General features: G+C 46.5%; 3 protein-coding genes across 3 annotated transcripts in view; 1 reads left to right on the top strand and 2 right to left on the bottom strand.

Annotated features, from left to right (window-relative positions):
• T265_04012 (hypothetical protein) overlaps nt 1-2453 on the top strand; it is a gene marked incomplete at both ends in the record, with an annotated part of 7084 nt that extends 4631 nt beyond the window's left edge. The window contains 2 exons of the mRNA XM_009168630.1: nt 498-644; nt 2279-2453. Of these exons, the coding sequence (XP_009166894.1) occupies nt 498-644; nt 2279-2453 (322 nt within the window). The remainder of the gene's footprint in view (nt 1-497; nt 645-2278) is intronic.
• The window catches only part of T265_04011 (hypothetical protein), a gene marked incomplete at both ends in the record, with an annotated part of 18047 nt that extends 14450 nt beyond the window's left edge, over nt 1-3597 (bottom strand). Inside the window, one exon of the mRNA XM_009168629.1 lies at nt 3132-3597. The remainder of the gene's footprint in view (nt 1-3131) is intronic.
• Nucleotides 3598-20988: 17391 nt separating this feature from the next.
• The window catches only part of T265_04009 (hypothetical protein), a gene marked incomplete at both ends in the record, with an annotated part of 34863 nt that continues 29848 nt past the window's right edge, over nt 20989-26003 (bottom strand). The window contains one exon of the mRNA XM_009168627.1: nt 20989-21114. Coding sequence (XP_009166891.1) covers nt 20989-21114 — 126 coding nt within the window. The remainder of the gene's footprint in view (nt 21115-26003) is intronic.

The following is a 26003-nucleotide window of genomic DNA, read 5'->3' as shown; positions in this document are numbered from 1 at the left end:
CAGCCCACTGTACCTATCCCCCCAAAAAAACATCGGTGAACGAAACTGCGGCAGCTACAACCACTGTACGACGAGTACGCGGTTATTACAGCTGACAATGATGATGATGATGATGATGATGATGATGATGATGATGATGGTGTAAGAAACTGTGCGACCAGTATACCTCACAAACAGTCACACGATGTTAAGGTCCGGTTACGTTTGTCACCCGTCCACAGGTGATACAGTAGCTACCGACGCGATGAGTTAGTCAGTCAGATAATAATAATGATAATGGTTCAGCCGTAGAACCTAACCCATGAACAATGGCCGTGCAACTCCAGAAAGGCTCGAGGAAGTGATACCGCGAGGTTACCCAGGCCTAGACAAAAGAAGTCGGAAAGCCAGTGTTGAGCTCCAACCCCGGGTATTCCGGTCGCTAGTTTCACGCTGATTTACCCCAAGTTCGGGTTTGTCCGTTACATGTTTCTTACATGTTTCGCTTCCACTTAAAGAATAAATCGCTCAGCTTTAACATCCTTCCGGTGCTTAGCTGTCATACTACCCGAAGGAAGCACGAGGGATGGGATACTGCCAAGTTGGCCAAACCTAGACAGGGGAAGTCGAGAAGCAGAGGTCAGGTTCGAACCACGGACCCTCCGGTCAGTAAATTAGCGCAAACTACTTGAGCCATCTCGCTCCCGCTTACAAAGTATTAACAAGATTGGACGAGAATGCCTACATGCTGTGGTCGGTCGTCAGGCATGCAGGAAATGTTGTCAGACCAGCGTAAATGTGGCCTGCCGCAAAAAGCAGCCGAAGTAACTTACTGATCCCATGACAATGACAACGCATCAGACACCGGCTAATGTTGACCTCTGTAAGGGCCACGCACCTGAATGACAGCAGCGTTGTCACTCGTCCCCGACAGATAAGCTGCGACATCAGCCCCGAAGGCGTCGTGGCATGTTTATCAGACAAGTTAGCAAACTAACAGCACTTTTAAAGAGTACAGGATGCAAGGTTATCAGGTCGCGCACCACTCTGCGCTCCAGTGGAAACCTTACGTGAAACTTCACTATCCGATGGGTTCCTGAACAGCGTCACAGGCAGTAAGCTCAAATATTATTCAAAGTATTCGGTGCTTTCTCAATAGTTTAGCAAACGACTGTTTTCCCTTGACCGGTTGTGAAGGAAATGGTCGTTTCCGTTAAACAAACCTCTTGCATCTGCAAGTGTGCTGTTCACCAACCCTGTCATTGCTAAACGATGAGGAAGTTATGAGTACAGAAGAGCTATCGAATGTGTCCGATGTTTGAGTATGTCTAAAAGGTCACTAAATTCTTGCGCTTTTCTAGATTTCTCCATTCTTCATACACCTAACGAGGACTAACAGTGCTGAATGGTGGCTGACCAGAGCCAGAGCCGCCTGATCATTTTAGTTCATTGAGTTCCCCTGTAAACGAAGCACCGGTCCGACTCTTGTTGGCCCATGGACCTGAGATGGGAAGTGAGTCAAACACGCGCGTACTGTGTAGCCGGAGTCAAGCTGCACACTCATGAGGCCATCTTGACTGAACGACTGATGAGTTTGTTGCCAAGTAGTTCAGTGAGTCTAACTGATCACCAAGAAGGTTGCGCTGGACAAAAAAGAGGTCTGGTTGGAGGAGCAAAAAGCCTTAACGCTACCCTCTAGTCAGTGCTGACAACGTACTTTGACTTGATTTCCACCATCATCAGAAAAACGCTTTTGGCCAGCCAGAGGTAAGCATTCATGAGGCCCCGAGTTTGGTAAATTTCCAACGGCTTAAATGATAACTAGCCGAGATTCCTGGTGACCGAACACTGCTTATCGGGTGATACAAGGCATTAACTGGATTCGACAACCATATGGTAGACAGACATCGATCAGAAACTTGTCTAGTGTGGCAGTTTCAACCTTAGTGCTGACTGTAAATCTCACGAATATGCAATACGAGAAATTGTGGGAGCTAGGCGATGTTCGATCGGAACATCAAATGCGTGACGCTGAGGTGGGCACCCCATGGTACGATGGTGCATGCTTGTTTAACTGAACACGGACATCTAAACTTTCTCCATGGAGTCCAGATGTGGGCTGTTTTTCCGCTGCAGCTGTCCTTAAACACATTTCTGTCCGTACTACTTTCTTCCGCCAATAATCCATTTATTTTAGGTACAGCTTAAAAAACAGGTTTTACAAGTACACTTCACCGTAAGCGCATTCACCCGGGAATGTCCTGATAGGATCTTTTCATTTTTCCTGATTAGGCCGCAGTTGCCGCGCACAAAACTCAACCAATAAACCGAACCACTCAGTTGTAATACCCTTTCGGTTCTCAACCATCACGCCACCCGAGGGAGCCAAGGAGGACGAGACGCTGCGAAGTTACCGACATCTAGACAATAACTGTCACTGTGCCGGAACTGGGTTCAGACCTTCTGGCCATTAAGTTGACGCCCAACCACTGAGCTATGTCAGGTCCTCGAGTACACAAAGACTTCAAGCTAAATGTACTCTGGCCGGGTACTTGTATCAGGCATGCCTGTAAAAGTAGCATCGGTCTCAACAGGGGGACTGGTGCGGTCTGGCATTTTGCTATACCTGGTCACCTAGAGATGTAGTGAATCCCTCAAAAGCTAAAAAGTACTGCTTTTCACTCGCTCAGATACCAGAAAACATGAAGGAACTCCGCCTAGCGCCAGTGGGTGGCGCTTTAGGGAGCTTGTAAGTCATGTACGAGCTATCCAACAACAGATAGGACATCCTCCATCCCATACCAGAAGTACATGCACAGGGTCTAGACTTCCAACTGGAATCCGCCGCTTCTGCTACGGTTTTGTGACAATTTCATTGATATCAAGCAAAACGATATACCGCCCTACCTCCCAGCCAGAATAATCAGAACCTTTCAATTTGAACGGGCCCAGCGAGTTAGATCGATTATAACCCCCTCCCCGGTCGAGAATTTCCCTTCGAAGGCCATTAAAACGTCGAACATGGGTGCAGTAAACAAATGGTTGAGGATATCACCTGACAGCTCAATCACCGACCTCTCTCGGTCTGAGTGAAAATTGTGTGCGTGGCACTATCTGTTTGCGCTGATCCGGGTTGTCAAGAGGGAACTCACTTGATCCGTTATGTCGTAAACGACGATAATTCCATGTGCTCCTCGATAATAAGACGATGTTATCGTGCGGAAACGCTCCTGGCCAGCTGTGTCCCAAATCTGTAGCTTCACAATCTTCCCATCAAGTTCAATGGTTCGGATTTTCTACAGCAAACATAACAAAATATGAAAGTGACGTACGAAATCAACGCCAATAGTACTGATATACGTTTCATTATACGTGTCATCCTATAGCGAACGATTATTTAAACGCAGAAAACCAACCGCAAAGCGTAGAAGGAGGCAGGACTTGCCAACACCCGAGTCTCCGATCAACAATAGTTTGAACAAGTAATCACTGCAACCGCAGCATATTAGAAACGACAGAAAATGGAATGACTTACTAATCTGGACTCATTTCCAAAGCGAAGGGAGAAGATGAAAACTACAAGTGGACGATCTTTGATTCGGAATCCAAATTTGTTTACTGATGCGACAAAACAAAGTGGAACAAGAAGTTTAGTTCAACATTGACCAGTAATAGCCCAAACACAAGATGGATTTGCCCCAGATTCTGTGAACTTACATAGTGCCAACGCAATTTTCGAAAGGCGTCTACCTTTCGTTACCTCAGTGCACAAAACACATATTGATTTGCTGAAGGTGAGCGTATCGATGTTCCAATTTCGTGCAAATTTTTCATTTCATTCGCCTTTCATGTAGCGCTTCCAATGGACTTTGGAGCCAAACGCCCACGAGTCCTCCGCAAGGAATGGTTGCGAGCTCCACGATCTACGGGAGGAGTGACTTCTCATCAGCCTCGGGAAATCGGGCAAGAAATATTACCCGCTCTATACTGGAAGCACACCAGCATTAGAAACGCGCCAATGAAAACACTCAAAACCACGACGGAGCCATTCGTGTCCACCTAACGGTTCTTCCCTTATGAAAAAGCCAGCAACTTCTGCAGTATTTGGACATGCGCAACCAGTCACAAAAACGTAATCGCAAAGGACCCCCCAAAAGTCCACTACCTACGTCGAACACCTAGCCAAATTTGATACCCTTGGTCATATTGCACATTGAAGGCCTTGCGAAATCAAAGGCCAAGGGAGCAACCGATTGAAAAACGCCCAATGTCCGGCTGTGATGAACATGACTGATACTCTATTCGTTGCTCTATTCATTATTCTCTTGTTTTAAAATTCCATATGCTGTATATATTCGCTAATTCGAATACATATGTGCTGGTTGTTACGCTTCGCTGAACTCTGGATTTCTAGTTCATCTGGTTATACCGATATACGTACGTCGCGATTGGAACGATTCATCATGCCTGCCGAAATGGAACCATTAGATGTTAATTCAACTGCGCGTGACGTAGAGGATTATTTGGAACGGTCCGATATATGGTGCCTCACAAAATCCTATATGGATGATAAGAAACTCACTGCATATTTCCTACATTTCGTTGGCAAGGATGCGTATACGTTGATCAAAAATTAAGTATATCCTGAATCTCCAATCGGTATTTCCTACACTGCATTGAAGAAGAAAGTTCTTCAGCATTTCAAGCCGATTAATTATGTAGCAGCCGAAAGAGCTAGGTTCAACATGTTGACCCGCTCCCATTCTCACTCGGTTCGTGATTTCGTGTTACAGCTGCAGACACAGGCAGCCAAATGTGACTACGGTGCCCAATTGGAAGACCAGCTGCGTGATAAACTCATCACTGGCATTCGGCTGCCCGAATTACAGCAGAAGCTGCTACTCTGTCCGGATCAGAAATTTTAAACTATTCGGAAAATATGTGAGCAGAATGAAGACGTGAAGCATCTGACGAAGACTGAGGAAGCAGTCCTGTTAAATTGTTCCAAAAGAAATAATTCAAGGGTGCAGACGAACAACAAATTCAAACCTCGAGCAGATTCTCGTGCCTCAAGTCCATCAACACGTCAATTCACAGATCGTAACCCTAATTCGATGGCTCAAAAATTTGGGAAATGCGAGTCTTGTGGACGAAACCATTCCAGATATTCATGCCCCCACAGACGAGCCAAGTGTTTTAGCTGCGGTAAAACAGGACACATTCAACTTGTCTGTAAGTCCAAGAAAGTGTGTCACTTAACTTCTGACCCAAACACTGACGTGAAGACATTATCTGAAGATATTTCTACTCTTTCTCTATCTGTTTTGTCCCAAAATTCGTCACATGTTTTTAAAACGTTGATATCCGCTTCTGGTCAAAAGCATGACTTTATTGTTGATACTGGTAGTGTTGAGTCCATCATTCCACAATCAGATCTAACTGCATTCTACCCCAGTGCCGTGATAGTGCCTACAGATGTTAACATTCGCGGTATCACTGGACATTCTGTACCTTTAGTTGGTCGTTGCACGATCCCTGTGAGGTTACCCCAAGGTACCTCTATCGATTGTAATTTCTTGGTTTCAACGTCGGGACCATCGATTGTCGGACTCAAAGTTCTGCGCTCACTGCAAACCAGTATCACCTCACCGACTTCTGTGAATGAGAACGAAATCAAACAACCGATTCCTAAATGTCCTAAGCCTACAGGTGGCATGCAAATGCCCAGGAGACGAATTGTTCCATTTGGCTTACACGAGCCTGTTCGTCAAGTGTTTCAACGAGTTCATGCCGACTACTGTGGTCCTTTTCTCGGCAAATACTATGCTTTGGTCGTTATTGACGCATATTCACGTTAGCCTGAAGTTTTTCTGACCAAGTCTCCAAGTGCCAAATTCACTCAGCACGCATTGAGGAAAGTCTTCAGCCATGAAGGTGCACCAACTGTCTTGGTCACTGACAACGGCACACACTTCACTGCAAACTTCCTCGAGGAATGGTTGAAGGGTCTTGGATGTCGACATCTCTTTGATGATCCGCGACATCCCCAGTCGAATTAACTTGCTGAAAATTTTGTCCGAATACTTAAGTCTGCCTTTATTTCACTTTCTCCTACTTCTTTTGTGGAATTGGACCGTGGGATTGATAACTTTCTAATGCAATACAGGAACGCCGTCCATTCCGTTACTGGGACGAGTCCCGCGCTTCTATTTAAATCTCGTTCGTTGCGTACAAGTCCTGACTGTGCCAAAACGGCTGATGTCACATTTTTCAAGGGTAATGAGTTACGACCTGTCACAGGAATAGCACTTTCATCAAATGGCAAACGGATGGTCACAATTCTCGATTTGGATGATCTCGCTTGCCACCGGAGGCACATTGACCAGGTTGAGTTCAACACCAGAGGTCAGTCTGTTAACGGCCATCCTGTTGTTTCAAATACTAACGAGTCCTTTGTAGATGACCTTGTGGTATCTGAACTAAGCGTACCTGAAGAACACACAACCTGTGAAAAGTCTGAAGTTCCCATTCCGAGAAGATCCGAACGATTGCGGTCAAGACCACCCCGGGACTATAAACTTCCACACTCTCATTCAAGGTGTGGCGGATGTGATGAACATGACTGATACTCTATTCGTTGCTCTATTCATTATTCTCTTGTTTTAATATTACATATGCTGCACATATTCGCCAATTCCAGTACATACGTGATGGTTGTTACGCTCCGCTGAATCCTGGATTTCTAGTTCGTCTGGTTATACCAATATGTGTACGGAACTCAACTCTCACACCGGCTCTGCTTTATGAGGAATTATATGGCCCTGCCCTCGTGTGCTCCCATCCACTCATAAAGCACTGCAAGTTCCTGGCCACAGATAAAAAAGGACTCGACAAGTCCCCGTTATTTGAGGTCTGTGCCCTTTTTATTACGTATTTTATGCATGCAATACCATAGTTTATTGATACTTCTCAAGAATCAAAAGTTTTTGGCTTGTGATTTTGCGCGGCACTCAGTTGGGCTTTCCCGAATAAGTCAAAGTATTCCACAGCACTGAAATTCGACTATTTCACCTTGGACCCTGAGGAGCAAACTTCGACGCTTACCACACGCTGTCCAGATCCCATGTGAACCGTATTGCAGGACCATGTTTTGTCCCTCCCCATATCCTTGCCCACCAAATGATAGTAAGGCTAGTATCGATAGGTCCAGCGTAGTTGCTGCACAGCAGTTAGAAGTGAAACTTGAGCGAGACGATATAAAGGGAGAATAAACAGAGAATTTGCGATATCTGGGAACTGGAAAGAAGAGGGTTGAATCGAATCGGAATGCACTGGCAAGTCCGCATCTGGAAGCCGACGAGAGCCATTTATCGGAGGATGAGCTACTTCAGATAGCGCCGCCACGAAAGGCGAAACATGAAACCAATCTCCACATCAACTATGGCACCACCGAAGGTAGAAACGGATGAATTCGATAGGACCCCGCGTAAATTTTGGGAAATTATGAACATCGCCAGCAGACCTGTTGACGACACGCGGCGACTACTGTATCTTGTCCACTGTTTTACCGGTAAAGCCAAGGCAGCAATAGAAGATCGCGTACCGCTACCAGAGAGCGATGGCTTCTTGAAAGCTATGGATATCCTTCATAAAGTGTTCGGACAGCCACACGGCATGGCACAGAGCTTCATTGGTAGCATATTTGTCGGCAACTCCATTGCTGCTCGGCGCACTGGCGCAGCGATGCACTAAACACTGTGTAAGAATCAAACCGTTTGAATGTGTACCCAACGCGAAAATGAATTCACTCCAACTACTCAGCCGGCGGTTTTACGCACCATTTAATAACATTTGGATACCCCGACCAACCATCATGTTTTGAATAGATGCTCCAAAACATCAAGCTCCAGTTTGTGTTTGATGACATTAGGGGCAGCCAGGCACCGAGAGAACCCACAAATGCCGACCGGGTCATCAACATTGAGCTCTCCTTCTTCAATAATGCACCAAAACCAAAATCGGCGCTTCTAAACAGATCTGGTTTTTGAAAAGCTTACAAGAAATAGCAACCTTGCACACACCAAAATCACGGTCGGCACCTAAGAAAAGATATTCAGCTGAACACATGCTCACCATAACGTGCCGATCGGAAGCTACGCAGTAAATCCACGAACCCTCAGCAACCCCGGCGAAGCACTGGGAAAAGAGCAAAAAACTGCAGTAGTACATAAAGTGGGGCTAAACCTTAAACCACTCCCGCATATACCTGTGCCCAGCTGAAAGCTGAATGCTGCCTCGGCGAGCATCCGGCAGATTATCAAGATAATCTGGAAGTGTCTGCTTCATCCCCAAATTCTAGAGTGGTGAAATTTGCTGAAGCTGTGTGCCTCAAATGAACACGAATACCTCTTCTTAATATTAACAGTAGTGGAGAAAACGTGCAAAGAAGCTTTCGGTGCGACAGATATGACATCAAGTCCCTCTGAATGCCATCCAAATAATTGGGAATAGTCAATCTTGGGGCCATGAAGAAAACGGGCGAAAATTTCAACTGGATTGAACAGGTTTCATCCGAAATACAACAAAATGGAGGACAAATCAAACGGGTTGCAATTACCTACGCTCAAAACAAAGGAGACGCTTAACAACTCGCGAAACGGAATCTCAAGTCCGGTGCTGTAGGACTTTCAGTGACCGTTGTATATTAACTGATTAGTTACTGACACAGTATCCCGGGCAGCTTTGCTTGCCCTACCCCTTTGGTGTTCTCCGTTTAATTTGGCATTCTTGACTACTGAGCCCGCCAGCGTTAGTCGCAATGGGCATTCCTATAAAATACTGCCCACTTCCGAATTCGGTTCTTTCACACTCCAAGACACTCATGTTCCGTAGCTTACAAGAATTAACAGTTCAGCTCTCCTCGCCGTACGTTTCAACCATCCCACATCTAACCGCATTAGCACCCTCGTACACTGCGGGCTTCCTTCTTAGAAATCGAACAGCTGCTGTTGCGGTTACGTTTGTAACCAAGCTCTGGTGGAATCTTTAGTGTCCATTCAGAATGTTTTCAAAGGACTTGTAAAAATCAAGTTCGTGTACACTTAAGACCCGCTCCTGTATCCTGTTCCCCTGTGTGTTGTACAGGTATGGACCCCATCAAGCCCAAAGCTCTTTTCGATGCATTGCCACCGATCTTCCTTTTTACAACCCCATTTAAACTACTCGACCGAAAACAAACATCTTTCAACTGGTATCGGAGTAGCAAATGAAACCGCAACTCCAGTCTGCACTTACTGAGCGTCGCAGCTAAGAAACCAAGCTCTCAACCATCACGAGCAGTCGGCAACGCTTCCAGTAACTTCATACTATTCGCCATCAGTAACCGACATTTTTCTCGCGTCTCTCAGAAGCCACCTCTTTCCCTTGATAGGGATATCTCATATCAACAAATCTCAGAGACCGTGTGCATGAGGCAGAAAGCCAAATATACACCATCCGAAACATGCAACCAATAGAATAACCTTTAAATCACGCTGTAATTTGTAATCAGTAAAATGTTTAAATAAAGCGTAAAATCTTATTGACGCGCTTGACTCTGAAAGTTGTAAGCCCACGAAATATAGTCGCACAGTCCTGGTACCCCTGAGCGTAGCCCGGCTGAGCTCACATATACTGTCTAGCTTAACAGTATTTGACATGCTCGACATAGCCTGCGCGGCTCGACGGCTCCGAAATTATTGACGATTCGTACTCTCCCCTAGGAATGAAAACGGTGCTGTGCGCCCACTGACAGCCCGGGGTCCTTCTGTTCTCTGACAGAAGATGCAACACGGTGGATGTCGTGGCAGCTCACAGCCGACTGCACACTGAAGTCACCATCCAAATCTCAAACATCAGGCACCGGGGGCTACTTAAAAGGTCCCCACTACATTCAAAACCCTGCGCCAAACGGTTCTTTCGGCATGACTCAATCACAGACTGCTCGTGTGGCGGACTCTTCGGACAATGAGGCCAGCCGAGCCTCCACTGATGCACGTGTGCGCTTGTGGCCAGATAAAGAGATTTTTTTGTTTGTTTGCATTTGTGGCTAGGTTTTAGATTGTGCGGAAACGGATCGTCTAGAGTATTGGGGGAATAGTGGCGGATGTGCCGTCAAACTGGATGTGGCTGTGCCGTATCGTGCTATCTCTGCACTGTCATACTTCCGCTTCTGCACAGCCTCTTAACGGAAGGAATGGATGAGATGGTCAGATTGGGAATGTACATTCTGCATGCGGTTGGGTTTGGGTCGGTCAAGGGGATCCACACAGACAATACCGAGCAGGCGCTAAGCAATTTTACCCATGGGGTAATTGGGAAGTTGCCAAATTTACCCACGGTAGAGTTTGGGGCTACAGACAGTCGGAAGGCAGGGTAGGGGTTTATGAACTAGAGTTGACCGGGAGTGCGTTTAGAGTCGGTCGAGGTATACCAAGAGCCCTTAACGTAAGAGTGAATCATGGGTAATGTTGCTCTAAGTCTACTGCAGAAAGTAGATTATGAGGCTCGGCATGGGCTATAAAATATTTTGAGAGAAAACGTATAGTCAAATGGAAAGCCGTAAGTGGTGCTGTTGTTTGCATCGTCAAAATGTGCGAGATAGACATGTTGCAGAAGAGATGGTCGGTGTGGAAGGATGTGCGAAAGCCAAAATATTGACCACTTGTGACGCGATTGGGTGTAAATATAGATGGCGAGCAGGCAACATCCAGCAATATTTGCCAAGCACTTGTTTTGGGTGCAGTTAGGTTATCTTAAGAAAGATGAGAGATAGATTCTTGGGAATCCCGTTGAGAAGACTTCAACTAACAGGGCTTTGGCAGTAAGGGCTTTTGTGGAGCTTGAAACAGATGGAGGTCCGAGGGACAGTAGCCATGGCGGTTCTGACCAGGCAGGTGCTGTCAACGACTGAAGCGGCCATGGCTTTGGTTAGGTGTCTCCTGAGTCGATCAAGAAATCGGACTGATGGAGAATGTCGCAGTTCCAATGGTGATAAGGCAAGAAGCATAGTTACGGGGAAATGAAAGGGTCAAGGTCTTGGAGGGCTGTGATGTTTGAATCCTGTGAAATAGTTGGTATGATTGACGCGGAGAGCATGGGGACACCGCGGAAACGTCCACGGAAGTACTGCCGGTTATTGGCGCAACGAGAATAGTTACGACGGTAAATCGGACTGGGGTTACAGGGGGATATATGAACAATGCTTTAAGATGGAGCGTTCCTAGGTTGGAAAATCGTTACTGCCCTTAAGTAACCTTGAGCGGCTGAGTAAACGTTCATGGTCATTAAAATCAAAATGGATATGGAAATGGAAGGATTCCAGGTTGGGACAAACGACAAGTTTAGTCTCGAAAATATTATTTGCAATGAAACTACACAGACATTTAGCTTTAAAGTGGTTTCTCGATGGAGATATGTGCACGTGAATGGGCCGAGCGAACATTGTAGATGAAATCGTTGAACTCGTGGAATGGGCGGACTAAAATTGTAGCAAGAAACCGGAATGCCTAAATATTACCTGAATTTTTAGCGGGTTAGAACGAATTCATCTCAGAGTCGGTTGGGGCCGGGTGAACAATTTGTTCGAAGTCGCAAATACAGGCCTGAGTGGCGAGAGTTGTCGGTCAATAGGTGGAAGAAAACAGTTGCGGGAGTGGCTGTAGTAGTGTCGTCCCGTAATTCCGCCGACATACTTAGGTTTTCGGACAGCCCTGTGACGGACTTCAAGTTTGCGGTAATCAGACAGCTTAGGCGCATTTAAATGGCGGCTTAAATTGAATTATATGAAGAGACTGTTACGGCCAAAGCCAGGTCGATATAGAGTCACTGGTATTTTTTATTAGTTCCGAGAATCACGTGGATGCGAACAGGGGCCAAATCGAATGGACGAATGTTGGCCATACAGAGCGTTTTGAGCAGCTGCTGCTGAGGGTTGAAACTTGAGAAGCAGAATCGGATGACATCATTAGGGCTCGGTGAGTGTGAGGAGGCACCAAATAGAATGGAGTTCATTATTTGGATAAAACTTAAAATTTACCACGGGAGGATGGTACAAACGTGTGACTAAATATCAAGATACGGGATTGGATTTATGCGCTTCGGCCTAGCAATCGAGAGCTGGATAAGCTCGCCGCCGTAAATCTATTATAGTACGGAGGCGTTGTGCTAGGGGACAGCACATACATAAAGACTGATGTGGATGAATCCTCAAAAATGATGGATTAATCCAGCTAGAATTTGCTACGTGAGCTGGGCAGTCCCGCAATTCGGGATGGATGGTGAATGGGAAAAACGGGGGCCTTCAGTCCTTTGAGCTTCAATCAACAGGTTATGCATGGCGAAAAAGTCTATAGGGTCTGACTTTGGATGCTTCTGATGAAGGATTGAGAACTTTATTGTTTTTTATGTTTATTCACTGAGTGTTCCTATTCCCCGGAGAAGACTGACGAAGTCTGCTTTGATGCGATGCAACCCAAATCAAGAGTAGCGTGGCTGCAGCTTCGCGCGCCGATGTAGGCCATGGGTGCCCCAGAGTATCATCAGAATATCTCATCTATAAGTTTTACAGACCAGATGTCAGTCTTCTATCGTCTGTAGCGTGAAGCGCTACCAGATAAGCGACACACCTGGGAAAAGTTCAGACCGGCCGCTGCAGGTAGACAAAAACAGTCCTCTTCTATTGATTTCCTGAATCAAAGTTTAGGTTGCAAATCGTCGTGAGGACGATAGACAAGTTGGTTCTTTTGAGACACAGGATAGGTGCATCAAGGGGCAGAAAGGGAGTGAACCAGGAGGCGAGCACTGTAAATTCAACACAGCCTCAGCGGAACTGGTAATGATGGGCTTAGACACCCAGAAAGACCATTGAAGTCGAAGCTCCTGAGAGATGGGCCCGATGGCATAAAAAATGGGTAGCGTGCTATGAGTGGTCATGGTTACAATCTCAAAATCGGAAATTGTGACCGTTAGATTCCTCCCAGACGGTGGAACCAATTTTATCATATATTCTAAGAGGCTATTTGTCATTCATCCCTTTTGTGAATTTTTTCACTTCACCTTCGTCCAGGATTTTGTTGCCATGTGTAAAAACTCGGCTGCTTAAGACACACACAATCTCAGCCATTGTATCCAGTTTAAAACAAATTGGCCGCATGGCACACCAAAATGCACCCTGTTTACTAGATTCATTGCTCTGGTTTATTTTTCCATAGGTTAAAGTTTTGTATCATGTGCCAGACGGGGCCCTGTGGATTTTTATTCAGCACGCTTCATTGTGGCCCACCACATTTGGATATATACTCACTGAGCTTGTTGTCACATCGTATGGTTTTCACAAGCTGAAAAAGCCCGTTAACTGCGTTTGTGACCCTAATGCCAGTTTGAGAATCTCGTCCGTCCTGGTTTCGCGCATCGCTGGATACCCACAATCATCGTCAATGTTGCGTTTATTCTGGCTGCAACATTACGATCATTCGTGACGTTTGGCAACCCACCACTTTGGAACCAACATTACCATTACTATCAATTTCTTTTGAAGATAGTCCACGTTCCGTGGTGACGCCAGAATATTCACTGGTGCCTTCTGCATCTAAAATCAGTATTGCCGAAGGCCTTTGATGTTCAGCACAAAGTTGCGTTGCCGTCGCCTTAACCTGAGGCATCCAAACTAAAATCGTCGGTATGATATAGCTGTTTCAAACTAGAGTGACCCACATGTGCGTTAGTCTTCATTATTACGATATACGGGCCCTTGTACTCGGTATTGGCGTAAGTCTTCCTTCGACGATAAGTGCATTCAACAAACCAAACAACGAGCGGCCGGTGCATTAGTAAATGAAATTTCGGCACTTCGGCCAGTGCCAACTACGGCAGTGGTGTGTTTCCCGGTAGCTCAGCTACAATTGGCTTTCGGTGCTAAGAGAGAGGTATGGTAACCCTTACCGGTTTCACTAAAGTGAGAACAGGTAACCGACTTTCGGCAAGGCGTTTGACGGGGCCCGGCTGTTTAATAACGACTAATTAATGATGAATAATGATTTAATGGTTAACGATTTATTAGTGATCCATTTGTTGTGCCATATCAGGTGTGGGTTCACCTAGATGATTGCGCCTAACTTCAGATTGGAAGTGAAATTTGAAACGCCTGATAAGGCCCACACCTATGCGGGCAATTGTCTGAAAGATCAGTGGACTCTGTAGCCTGAGAGAGAAATGAAATTAGCATGGGTGATCAAGACGAGCAAGATCAGATTGATCAAACCAGAACAACTTTGAAAGCGGCGCCGATGGCTCTGAGCTGAAAAAAGGGCAGCGATAAGGGGGGTTTCAAATATCGTAGATAAGCCTAACAACAACTCAAACATGCTTAATCCAAAGCCACAAGCTCATTCTGTATCGGAGTAAAGAGTTGGAATGCGGACTACAGGACAAACATGTATTGTGGCTGGTGGTTCGTTGATATAAGAGTTATGGAGTGAACTGTGAGGAAAATTAATCAAAACGTCTATGCTTAATAGTGACCACAAAAGGTGATGACCCGGCTTACTCAACTGCAAAGGGAAGGCTTAAGTCAATGTCGATGACCAAAGTGTCTTCAGTATATCCCTAGAGTAAATCCGCTAGTCGGCCTAATGCGTTCTGTCAGGGGGTTCTAAAGTAGTGGTAGTGGCCCACAATGTCGAGAGAACCCCAGAATCTGACCGCGCTAAGTAGTAGGATTGCCCAGGGCTAGCCATAACTTTATTCGCTGAGAGGTCGGTTCCATAAAAATGAAACACTTAAAAAAGAAGTGGTGGGCGATGTGCATGCTTCTCATTTGTGCTCAAGATATTCGACCGAAAAGATTGCGGTCGTTGGTCGGGGGAGCGTTCATTGGGGAACCCAAGTCCGCATCTGTGATTTAAGCGGCCAGCAAAATGTTGGCTGTCAGGGCATTCGACTGACCGCTGATTCACAGGGTGTGGAACTGCACCCAAAATGCTAAAAGTCATGCCCTAGGCTTGGTCACACAATAGATTTGACAGAACCGGTGCACAGGACGGCAGATTAGACATTACTGGGCAGGACACTGACTGTCATTCCAGTGGCTGCTAAGGTCGAGAAATCCACTAAATCAAAACCACTAGGGGCTCCCAACCACCATATGGGAGTGTTACTGTGAAAAGCCGGTGAAGTAGAGTTGGTCACGCGTGAGCCGGCATTCTTTGGGATCCAAAATAACGAGGGCCCTTCCTCTCTTATGGAGGACGTAGAAGAAATGCAAGATCAGATCGTTAAGATTTGAAAGTGACGGACAAAAGCAGCGCGGGAGAGCATAGCGGGAGGCGCTCTGCCTAATACGTGATAAAAAACTTCGAACCGCGGAAAACGCGGAACTAGAGTAACGGATCTGGAGAGGCAGCAGTACTGCTAAGCTCTGGCCGGATTCTTTGAAATACAGCCTCAAACCGTCACCGGGGTTTCGCGGCCTCGGGCTGTTGAGCCTATGGTCAAGGTCGCGAAAGGCGCAGGTGTTGACGGCGAAGTAGGAGAATTTGCGCACGGTTGAATGGTAGTAGGAAACTCAGAATCACAGCGTGCTGTGCGAAGCAGATTATCCACTGTTGCTGCTAGAGCGGAGTAGGGTGTAAACGTTCCCTGAGAAAAGTAGTTCATGCAAACGCAAAAGTAGAAACGCGGACTGCAAGGAAAAGGCTGACTTGGTGAGGAGTATATAATAAAAGTCACTGAGATGTTTAGATCCAACGGAAGGTTCCGCAGATTGGAATGAACGCCCCCCGGAGGCGGGTGGGTCCAAATGAAGATCTTGTTCGTGGTTGCAAGTAAGGGAACGGGTGGGTGAAAGGACACAGTCAAAGTGGGGCGTAAACTGTTGAGGGTGGGCCATCAAACTGAGTATGGCAGTGCCGTGCCGTCAGTGCACTGAGATACTTCGGTTTCTTGGCAGCCCAATGATGGACATCATGTGTGGCGCAACGGTGATACTACTGATGGGGGAGGCGTGCGATTAGTATGTTTTCTTCTTGTAAATTCGCTTTGCGTCTCTTAAAAAAGATCTGTTTCGGAATTTGTGGAGTCGCTTTGTAGCACTTGCTTGGATTGGAGCAACAGTCAATAAATATCCAGGAAAGTTCAGGAAGACGCGTTTAAGAGAAGATGGATGTTCATTTTTTAAAATAAGATACACATGAGAGTTTTGCCTCCCTGTCCAATAGTCCCTAAATGGTCAGTCGGCATTTTCTAATAAATAACTCCGCAAGGATGGCCCTCTTCTTTTCGGTGGTAGTTGGGCTGGGATGTGCGGCTGTATAAGCAGTGTCATACTGTGCGTTTGCCAGGATTTTCCGCAAGAAGAGCAAAACCAATATGATATCGCAGGTAGTTTTTGATTTTGTCCGGCCGTGGATCGCTTCAAATGCAATACACGGATCGGGTGCAGTGGATAACGGCCAAACAGGACGTCTGTGGCACGTCTTACTGCCGGTCAAGGCATGCGCTAATACACGCGGTTAGCGCAAACAGAAATATTTCTGTGCAATATGCATACAAAGGATGGAGGGTGTATGCACAACCCCCCCAGCTGAAGATGGAAGAAGCTCACAGACAAATAAAATGTGATTGGGGTGCAACACAGCGGAACCCATGACCAACCTATGGCCATAGATAAGAGTTTCGGCTCCGTGATAACCCATTCGAGGCAACTGGCCCTCATTAGCTTCCCGAGTTTTTCGAAAGTTATGAGAAACCGGGATCAGTAGGATCTTCGACCCTGCTGCAACTTGTTGATGCAGAACGCACAACTGTGCCTCGGGGCACATTCTGAATACTAGCTTCTGGGTGTACACAGAATGGATTGCAGCTGCCGAATCCAGCAATGACGCTTGACACTCGCTGCAAGCGATTAACTTTAGGCCCTTGAGTATCGAGCTGTGGGGCTAGAGTAGGGTCGCACCTTCTGGTTAGTCATTCTCCATGGCAAACTAAAAATTTAGCTAAGCTAGGGGCTTCAAGCTGCCTGACATTTTATTAGTTGCTGCGAGGCGTTCAGTAAAAGCAGACGGAATTCAGACTGGCTGGACTACGTGACAGCAACCCCACAGCCTCTTCACGCATTCTCAGGTGGGTACAATATCGTTGAGCGGCACTCCCCATGGCCTAGAGCCAGCTTGACTGGGCCTTTGATAGATGGCCACTGCCTCGGTGCCACCCAATTCAAGTTAAAGTCTGGGATGATTTTAAGGTATCTATCCCCATCGCTACAATCAACAAGCTGCCACCGGAGAGCGACTCCGCTGCGGATGGGCTGGCGGACTTTTACCGTCATGAAAACCGAGGCCCCCGAAGCTTTCCTATTCGAGGGAGGAAAGAGGGCTGCCAGTAATAACCCCACTGGTTTTCGTAGCTCGACTACGGACGCAGGAGGCAGTAAATAAACTGCAGCATATTTGTTAGGTAGCATTGGATTGTATCCGGGGCCCAAAACAACCGTGTTGACCGGGTTAGCATCCGAATTCCTAAACCTACGACTGGCGACCTCATAAGCTGTAGCCCCAAATAAACTGCAGCATATTTGTTAGGTAGCATTGGATTGTATCCGGGGCCCAAAACAACCGTGTTGACCGGGTTAGCATCCGAATTCCTAAACCTACGACTGGCGACCTCATAAGCACATCTGTAGCCCCTCTAGCCGTGCAACACTGTTCCCTGGCAGAATCTCCAAACCACAACTACTATTACGTAATCCTGGCCCCTATCAAGTTCCGCCCCTCTGGAAACCTACCTACTATATGCCTGGGATCCCTTTTCAGCAACTACCTTCTCCACCACAGCCTCCGCCCCCTCCGAAGCCACGTGCAGCCCCATCGCTACCACCTTCAGCTGCATCTCAACTTCCTACTCCAAACCCCCTTCAACTACAGCCAACGCAGAGGCTTCATGCTCGCTCCCAACGGAGCTCACCTCTCCCAGAGAGTTGGACTATACCACTAACATCCTCACTGCACCCTGTCCCCTCCCCTTACCTTGCATCTCTTACCATAAAGCTCTTATTCCATCTCCTCCAATCATACTAGTTTGGTTACTCGTTCCATCCGCCCCTACGATTCGATTGTGAAGGTTCTACAAAACAGATCCACCCTCCCTCTCAGTGCTCCGGCCTTACACTCTCTTTCCCTGTCACTTAAACACTTCTCCTGCCCTTCCATCCCACGTGACCCAAATCCCGCTGTTTCTGTTGAGCTACCACACACGGTACCACCTCCCGATTGTGTCAATTAAATTTAATCCAAACGATTGCCCGACCCAGCCTGTTACTCTTTGTCCATGGAGCTCTGCTACCTGCCCTGCCACCCAAACGCTGCCTCGGTACCCATCGCGGTACGCCCCAGCATCTTATTCTCACGTATCTTTACCTGGTCCTACTTCGCCTACCAATTCGAGAACCCCAGATTCCCCTGTCTCTACTCCATTCCATACTGACCTCCATGGGCTTGTCAACTTCTTGCTAGCCACATTACCCACCTCCCCCGATCCCACCAGCGGTCGTTCTGTCGTTCTAATTAACACCCGCTCTCTTACCTAATTTGCACTACATCCAAGCTATCTCCACTATAGCTCGTCCAAACTTCATATCACAGAGACGTGGCTCTATCCTAGCACGCCTGATGCCCTTACCTTTCTTCCGGGACACACCATCTTCCGTTCTGCTCGTTCCCACTGCCATGAAGGTGGATGCCTCATATACGCCAGAGCTGAAGTGGAAGTCTCCACCATTGGCAATCCACTACTGGCGGACACTTTCTGCCTGACGGGCTAATCCGCCGTTCATCCTCGGGTGTTTTTACATGCTCCAACCGCACTCCATTAGCTCGATTAATCGTCTATCTACGCTTTTTTCTCACACTCAAGCTCTATTTCATTCAAACAAACTAATTGTTGGGAATCTCAATCTCCCTGAGATTGCCTGGTCTCAACAAAACGCCCCCTTGAGCCTTTCGCCTTTGCTTGCTCAACTTAATGTCGAAGGCTGGTCCCAGCTTGTAAGGCAACCAACCCGCGGTGTCCACACCTTGGACGCTGCCTTGTCAACGGCTATCTGTGTCCCTCCACTGCAGTTGGTCCGATGTTTCCTGACAGCGACCATTGTATGGTAACTTGCAGCTGGACGAGTACTCTGCCTTCAGCTACTCTTCCTCCCCTAAACTCTTCCACCCTTTCTTGAAGCCTTTGCAATCTCATTGCGCCATAAGACCTGGGACGAGTTTTTCCTCTCTGGTGGCGCGCAAAACGTGGCTAACACTTTTACGGTAACTTACTATCATCATTACATCTAGTTACTCCCACAAGAGCTTCCTGTGCTTCTGGTTGTCATCCAGCCACAAGATAACCCGCTACACGCCATAAACTTAGGAAGTATCGTGGGCTCTCCCCTGAATCCCATGAGCTCTCCCTCTTCATTGTAATCAAAAAATTTATGATTGATATTGCCACGGCCAAACTCGCCTTTGAAAAGCGTGAGGAATCAACCGCTGTAGCCCATTTTCCACAGCCTAAGATGCTAGGGCACCTCTTTCACCGGCGTTGCTTCTCAACTTCATCCGCAGTTTCAAATATTGCGGCCGCTGACGGAAAACCTCTCTCTGACCCTGCTGACATTGTGGAATTCCTAAACTCCTACTTCGCTAGATGCTATGCTCCCTATCCATCGACTCTATCTACTTATTGCTCCCCACTTGGCCGTGAAGTGACCACATCTGCTAAAGAGACAAGCCCTAACCTCTGCACACTCTCTGTTACTTTGTCTGACGTGACTTCATCTCTCGCCCGCCTTAGAGAGTCCAGTTTCCCAGACACTGACGGCATCAATTCGTTTATCTTAAAAGCCGGTGGCCCGGACCTCGCCACCCTCATCCTTAAACTCTTCAATATCTCCCTCATCACTGGCACAGTCCCTAGTCAGTGGAAGCACTCTATGATTGTCCCACACTACTGTTCTAGCCAGCTATCGTGGCATATACCATACCTGCTTACTCCGTCGTACCCTAGAGCGCCTCATCAAAGTCCCTGTCATCGACTACTTGCTCGCCACCAAAACCCTTAGCAATCGGTAGTATGGGTTTATGGCACGGCGGTCAGCTAACACATGCCAGGTTGATTTCTTCAATCATATTTCGTCCGCCTGCGATACCGGACTGTGTATTATCTTTATTTACCTTGATATTCGCAAGACATTCGACCAAGTTCCCCACGGTGCACTCCTCAACAAATTACGAGCTACGGGGATTGGTGGCCCACTACTGCGATTGTTCGCTTCTTACCTCAGTGGTAGAACCCAGGCCACCAAAATCGGGGATCTGCTCCTCAGCCCCCCCATTACCAGTGGAGTTATTCAGGGTAGTGTGCTTGGCCCTCTACTGTGATTACTATACGTTAATAACGTCACCGACTCAATCACCCGTGGATCCCCTTTTCTGTTTGCTGATGACAGTAAGATAGCTGACACGCCAGTGATTCCGCTTCTACTCTTGCTAACATTCAGTCTGACTTGAATTGTTTATCACTCCGGTCTTCCAACTCCTGTCTTTCTTTCGCTATTCCAAAATACCAAGCTCTGTCCTATCGATTCCACGTTCCTCCTGGGACGCTCACTATTAACGGACTCTCCATTCCTGTACATTGAGCTTCAATCAACATGTAAGGTTGGTTTTACTGGCCTAGCTTTCTCCCCGACCGGATAAAATATCTGGTAGCTGGAGTAAGTTGTTAATGCACAAACCGCACTTATGACTGCTTGGATGGTTTTCCATCTTGCAGATCTGGTAGCATGCACGAGGGATTTAAACCTCGTGTGGTGGATGGGTACGCCCTGCAGGGAGGGTCGCCCGGTTACGTTGTACCATGGTGCGTTCGTATACTCGCCACCCCTCCAGTAGCACGGGTGCATCTCCCATCGCCGATGGTTCAGCCTGGCCTTTAATTCAGGAAAACCAAAAAAGAGCAGCGTTGCTGTTTGCCTGTAGCTGGATTGGCCTTGTTCCGGCCGTCACTTGTCCCACAACACCAAGAAGAAAGCGGACGACAGCAGTCCTCCCGTTTATTCTAAAGGAAGTAATAAAAAAAGAATATTAAAAACCATCCATGCATGAGGTAGCCTGAGAGTACTTGTGAGGCTCGCGGGTAACGTCGACGTGCAAGGTGTTGCCACTTCCGTCTTAGTGGGGTCACACCAACCCTAGTCCACTTCATCATCTAAACATAGCACACACGTACTTCCCTCTTGTCATCTAGAGCGATCATATGCGCAAAATGATAATAACATGATTTCCTGATCACAAACAGTCACAGCTAGCGCCTAATGGCTGTTTTTTGCCATGCACCATTCGTTTTCTGGAGTTGGCAGCATTGACTCAGCGACAAATGATCCTTAATCTTACTTTTCTGTTAGGTTGATGTAGTACAACTCAGTAAAGCTACGATTCTTATCAATTAGCTGGGAAGCTGTTGCTTGTCTGCTTTTTACTTGTCCATCGTCACTGCCCACACTAGCCCCTCCTTCTGCACCACAAGGGCCAGACGTCATGACGCTTTGGTGAGCAAAAATACCGTCCGTTCTCAACTAGTCCAACAGCTAGCCCCCCTGCTAGCTACCTCGACGTCAAAGTTTTAACCTTCCGGAAACTAGGCACCTATTCTGGCCCAATTAGTACATGGCTTCTAGATCAGGAAACGCGTTCACCTTTCTTGGGTCCATTTAGCTCGCTGTCATCCCTTTTTAGATTTTTTTCTATCGACGCCGTTGTATCTCATGTCTCCTAACACCGCCATGCGCTACTGCTTTCATTCTATTTCTTTCTGGTCGCCCCTCTTCCAGGCCTCGATCATCGACTGCAGTTTCCCAAACGCCCCTTAGAACTGTTGTTCATTCAATCAGGCTGGTGCCCGGTCTACACTCACACGTCCTCCAACAAGAGGGAAATTATCCGTGAGCCTATATCTGCATGACTCCCTGTGCCAATCTCCGTCTCACTCAGCACCTGCTGCCACGGAAATGCGAATCCCTTCCCCGACCCTTGATGACCGTTACGTGGCTGTCCATAAACCATAGCATGTCAGTGCGATGATAGTATGGCACTGTCATACCCAGTGTGATGGCAGTCCCGCAACTATTATCTCCAGAATCTCGACCGCAACCCCCCCCCCCACTCAAGCCTGTAGCCACAAGTTGGAGCAGTTCTCATCCGGTCCCATCTATGGGACGAGCTCCCCCCTACCCAATGAATTTTCGCTCAGATTTGGCTAGCCTGGCTTTTCTGCTGCAATTTCGGCTTGCCTCTTGCACAAGTTCAAATCCGTATACGGAGTTCGGGTCGCCCTATATATTAGCAACTTGCCCTCATTTAACCTATTCCCCTGCATCTGACTTCCCTACAACAGTGCAACCAGCGAGTCTGCTTACTCTCAGATTAAACCACATTTTTGACACAAAACTTGTCATTTGAATTATCACATCCCCATCTCCACTTTTGCTCGCTGTGACTCGGGCTATTCACCCAACCACCCAAGGTCACCCATGGCAAGCGATGGTTTTCAGTTTTGGTTCATGCAACCTGGCTGTCTTTGAACTAGTCGGACCTCATGCTTATTGTTCTCAACAAGTTGGGAAATAACCTATTATTATTATATCATCGGGTATTCCCCACTGTTTGTGACATTGTCTCCTTTTTGTGCAGTCCGCACACCCCACAAATTCCCAGTCATGCTCACTTCTGTAAAACTATGATCATGCCAGACGGTATGCCACCCACAAGTTGGGAATAAACATAATAATAATAATAATTGTTATGAACAAAGAGTGGTCACGCCACATGAATCATAACATGTGCACCCATGTGCAGGCTGCGACGACCACCACTACTGCTGGAGTGACCGGGAGTGGTGCTTGAGACTTGAAAGGAGTTGACCAGCATAGATGGGGGATTAGCGCAAACTAATCAGTGGACTCGCCTGGAGGAGAGTAACTAGAGTGGACAATGCTGATGCACCCTATGGATAGCCGAGCAGTAATCATATGAACCATCCTGCGAGTACGGGGCATCCCAGAAGCCTTGAGTAATAAATCCATAGATTTCAAGGTTATGAGGTATATGGAGTTTTACTTTGCCTATGATATCAAGAACGGCTGTGACTCATCAAATGGTAAGAAAGTGGATAGCGTCAGCTAGAAGTTGAGCCGCTTTTGATCCTTACGGGACCGTCTTATAGTGACTTTTGGCACCTAATATTCACTAGGACGGCATCGCTGATTTTGATGCAGATCGCTGTCCAGAATGGTCAAGAAGCTACAGGAAGAACCGAGGTAGGCTCGCACACAGTACCCAATAGTTTCGGTATCAAAATATAGAAAGTATCAATGTTTGCAACCAACCAATCATGGAAACTCTTTAAGCAATGGACAAAACACTGCCCCAGATGCTGAAGATCGGCTGTCTGAAGAGTATGCCAAGTGTAGATAGTACACGGGCGCAGTGCCACTGAAACAGCTATATGGTTACACGATATACTGATGCAGTCCGATTAGTTCAACGAATGTGGCGAGCACAAGTATCGAACACCAGAGTGGTCTTTTTGGCGCACTAACTCCGATAGCTGATCGAATTTTGAAGGAAATATAATGCGTAAAACCACCACCCCACCGAATACTTGGAAACGGGCAGGCTGGACGAGGAACAGGCCCTTCAAAGCCCCGTCAGAGATGTTAGGAAAGAGGCATCCCCAGCTAGTAAGGGGATGGATCACGGCTGTGCATTTCGGAGTACAAGAGTTTGGTTGATAAGCGCATCGATCGGACATAATTTCAATCAATCAATCTTGTTTTACGCAGATTTCCACATTATTGCCGTGTCGAAAATCTGCTGTTAGCGTCCCCCAGATGGCAATGGTAACCCAACGATAAAATATAGCAAAAAATTCCTCGAAATGAAAGATAATGCCAAAAAACCGTTATGACGAAAAGACATCTAGCGCAACCGTCAATACTGGGGAGAATGTTTGGTCACGAGGCAATATAATTGGTCAGCAATTACCAGTTACTTTCAAACAATGTTGCACGTAGTGGGAATAATATTACTGGGAGTAAACCACATTGTAAGAGGCCTCATTGGTCACCTGAACAACGTTACAGTTGTCAGTTTCATCCTGTTGAACCCCGAAATATGGTGCTGAAACAGGACTACAATTTGAGTACAGTCTACGTGTATCTAAACACACGGGACGGCAAATTATTGGAAAATCGAAGAGAAAGCGCTGCACTCTGAATATCAAGCCTTGTGGTCATCAAAATGCTGAAGCCGTCAGAAGAACTGGGAAACCCCTCGAATGGCCAGTGCTAGCCCGCGCCTATCATTTTCCTATACTCTTAAGGGCCGTTACGTTCTATCAAGTGCTTCCGTATTTTGCACGACCAAAATGTTATCGTTACGTTAAAATAAAATTGAGGAAGGTCTGCGCAGATGTCATCAATTCACATATTCACGAGTGCAATTGGACTGTTCCTCTGAAACGGAATCGTCTCCACGAGGCCTGATAAGTGAAAACCAACCTAGGCATGCGTGTAGACTTGAAGGCGCGTTGTTTGAAGGTTTCACATATTTTCGTGGTACGTTTTTTTACTTTAGTGAAATTATTGGACGTAGACCAACTGTAGGACTTACCCTACGATTTCTTCCAGGTTTTTCGACAAAACGACAACATTCGTTTTTTTCGATGAGTGCAAGAAGTAGTCATTATCTTGGCTGGTTTCCATCAACAGGGACTTCTGATGAGCGTATGTAAATCCCCAATTCCAGATGACTAGATATCTCATGTAGACTCAGAACCATAGGGCGGCTTAAAGTGAAAGAAGTTACGGGTCACAGTGAATTAGTTTTTGGGAGTAGGGGGTTTACGAAATATTACACATATTACACACATATATGCTACATGGATAGAGGTTGCTATATGTATAGAGTTTGTATATATATATATATATATACATATATATGTATATTGCATATACGAGTATGAATATCTATGTAGCTAACTTGATAAAACCATGAAATTTCTGTTGGAGGGCAGAGAGTAGACAACAAATTCACGACTGCAAAGATAACGTTTAGAAATTAGGAGACTTTGTCCATCTCTGATTGAGAAGGATAAAGCAGTGAAGAAAGCACAGCATATTCATGAAATCCCATTTGAAAAAGGAGAAATGTGTCTAGTAACCTGACGTAAACCGCTGGCCGCGTTGTAGCAATATATATATATATATATATATATATATATATATATATGCGCTATAGTAGATAAATCAACTTGAAGCAGGGTTTCGAAGATCCACACATAAGAATAAGTGCCTAGGATGGAACGGAAGTAAGAGGAACAACATTGCTTACTGTAATAAGTTACTGAGTGTGGGTACGGAGTTCTTAACTCTTCGCTGGACGTTCCACAGCGTATTCTCATAAAAAACCCTAACAAGAAAATCCGGAGTTCTGTGTATAAACGGATAGGCTTGCACTGTGGTTTGATAGAATTTCGCTGGTCTCTGAAAGACGATGCCAGATGAAGGAAATCAACCAGTCGAATATTTCTTTTCAAGGGTTAAAGGCAGCAAGCGTGTCAGGAATTCGGGGATTTTCTGAGGTCTTTTTAACAATCAACAGGGAGCTTGGTTTGGGTTTCAGATAGTAACGCTCAACCGAGACCTAAGTGTTGTATCTTGTTGAAAGACATGTGTGCTGTTATGTAAAGGTTCATGGTTGATATGGAATTAGTGGTAGCGGGCGTCATCCGCCAGTTTGAGGGAATGTGGACCTCTATACCATAATCACACGTCTTCCGCGAACAGTGGCCACTTAATTAGGAAAAAGCGCAGTCGTGAGTCCGTTATTTAGAACGACAAATGATATGGACACAGCGTCCGGTCCCTTGTAGACCACACTAGTGGCACG

This window comes from Opisthorchis viverrini (assembly GCF_000715545.1).
Source record: "Opisthorchis viverrini unplaced genomic scaffold opera_v5_62, whole genome shotgun sequence".
In the NCBI taxonomy this organism is placed as follows: Eukaryota; Metazoa; Platyhelminthes; class Trematoda; order Opisthorchiida; family Opisthorchiidae; genus Opisthorchis; species Opisthorchis viverrini.
Note: the sequence above shows the minus strand (reverse complement) of the source record. Positions and strands in the feature narration are given on the sequence as shown.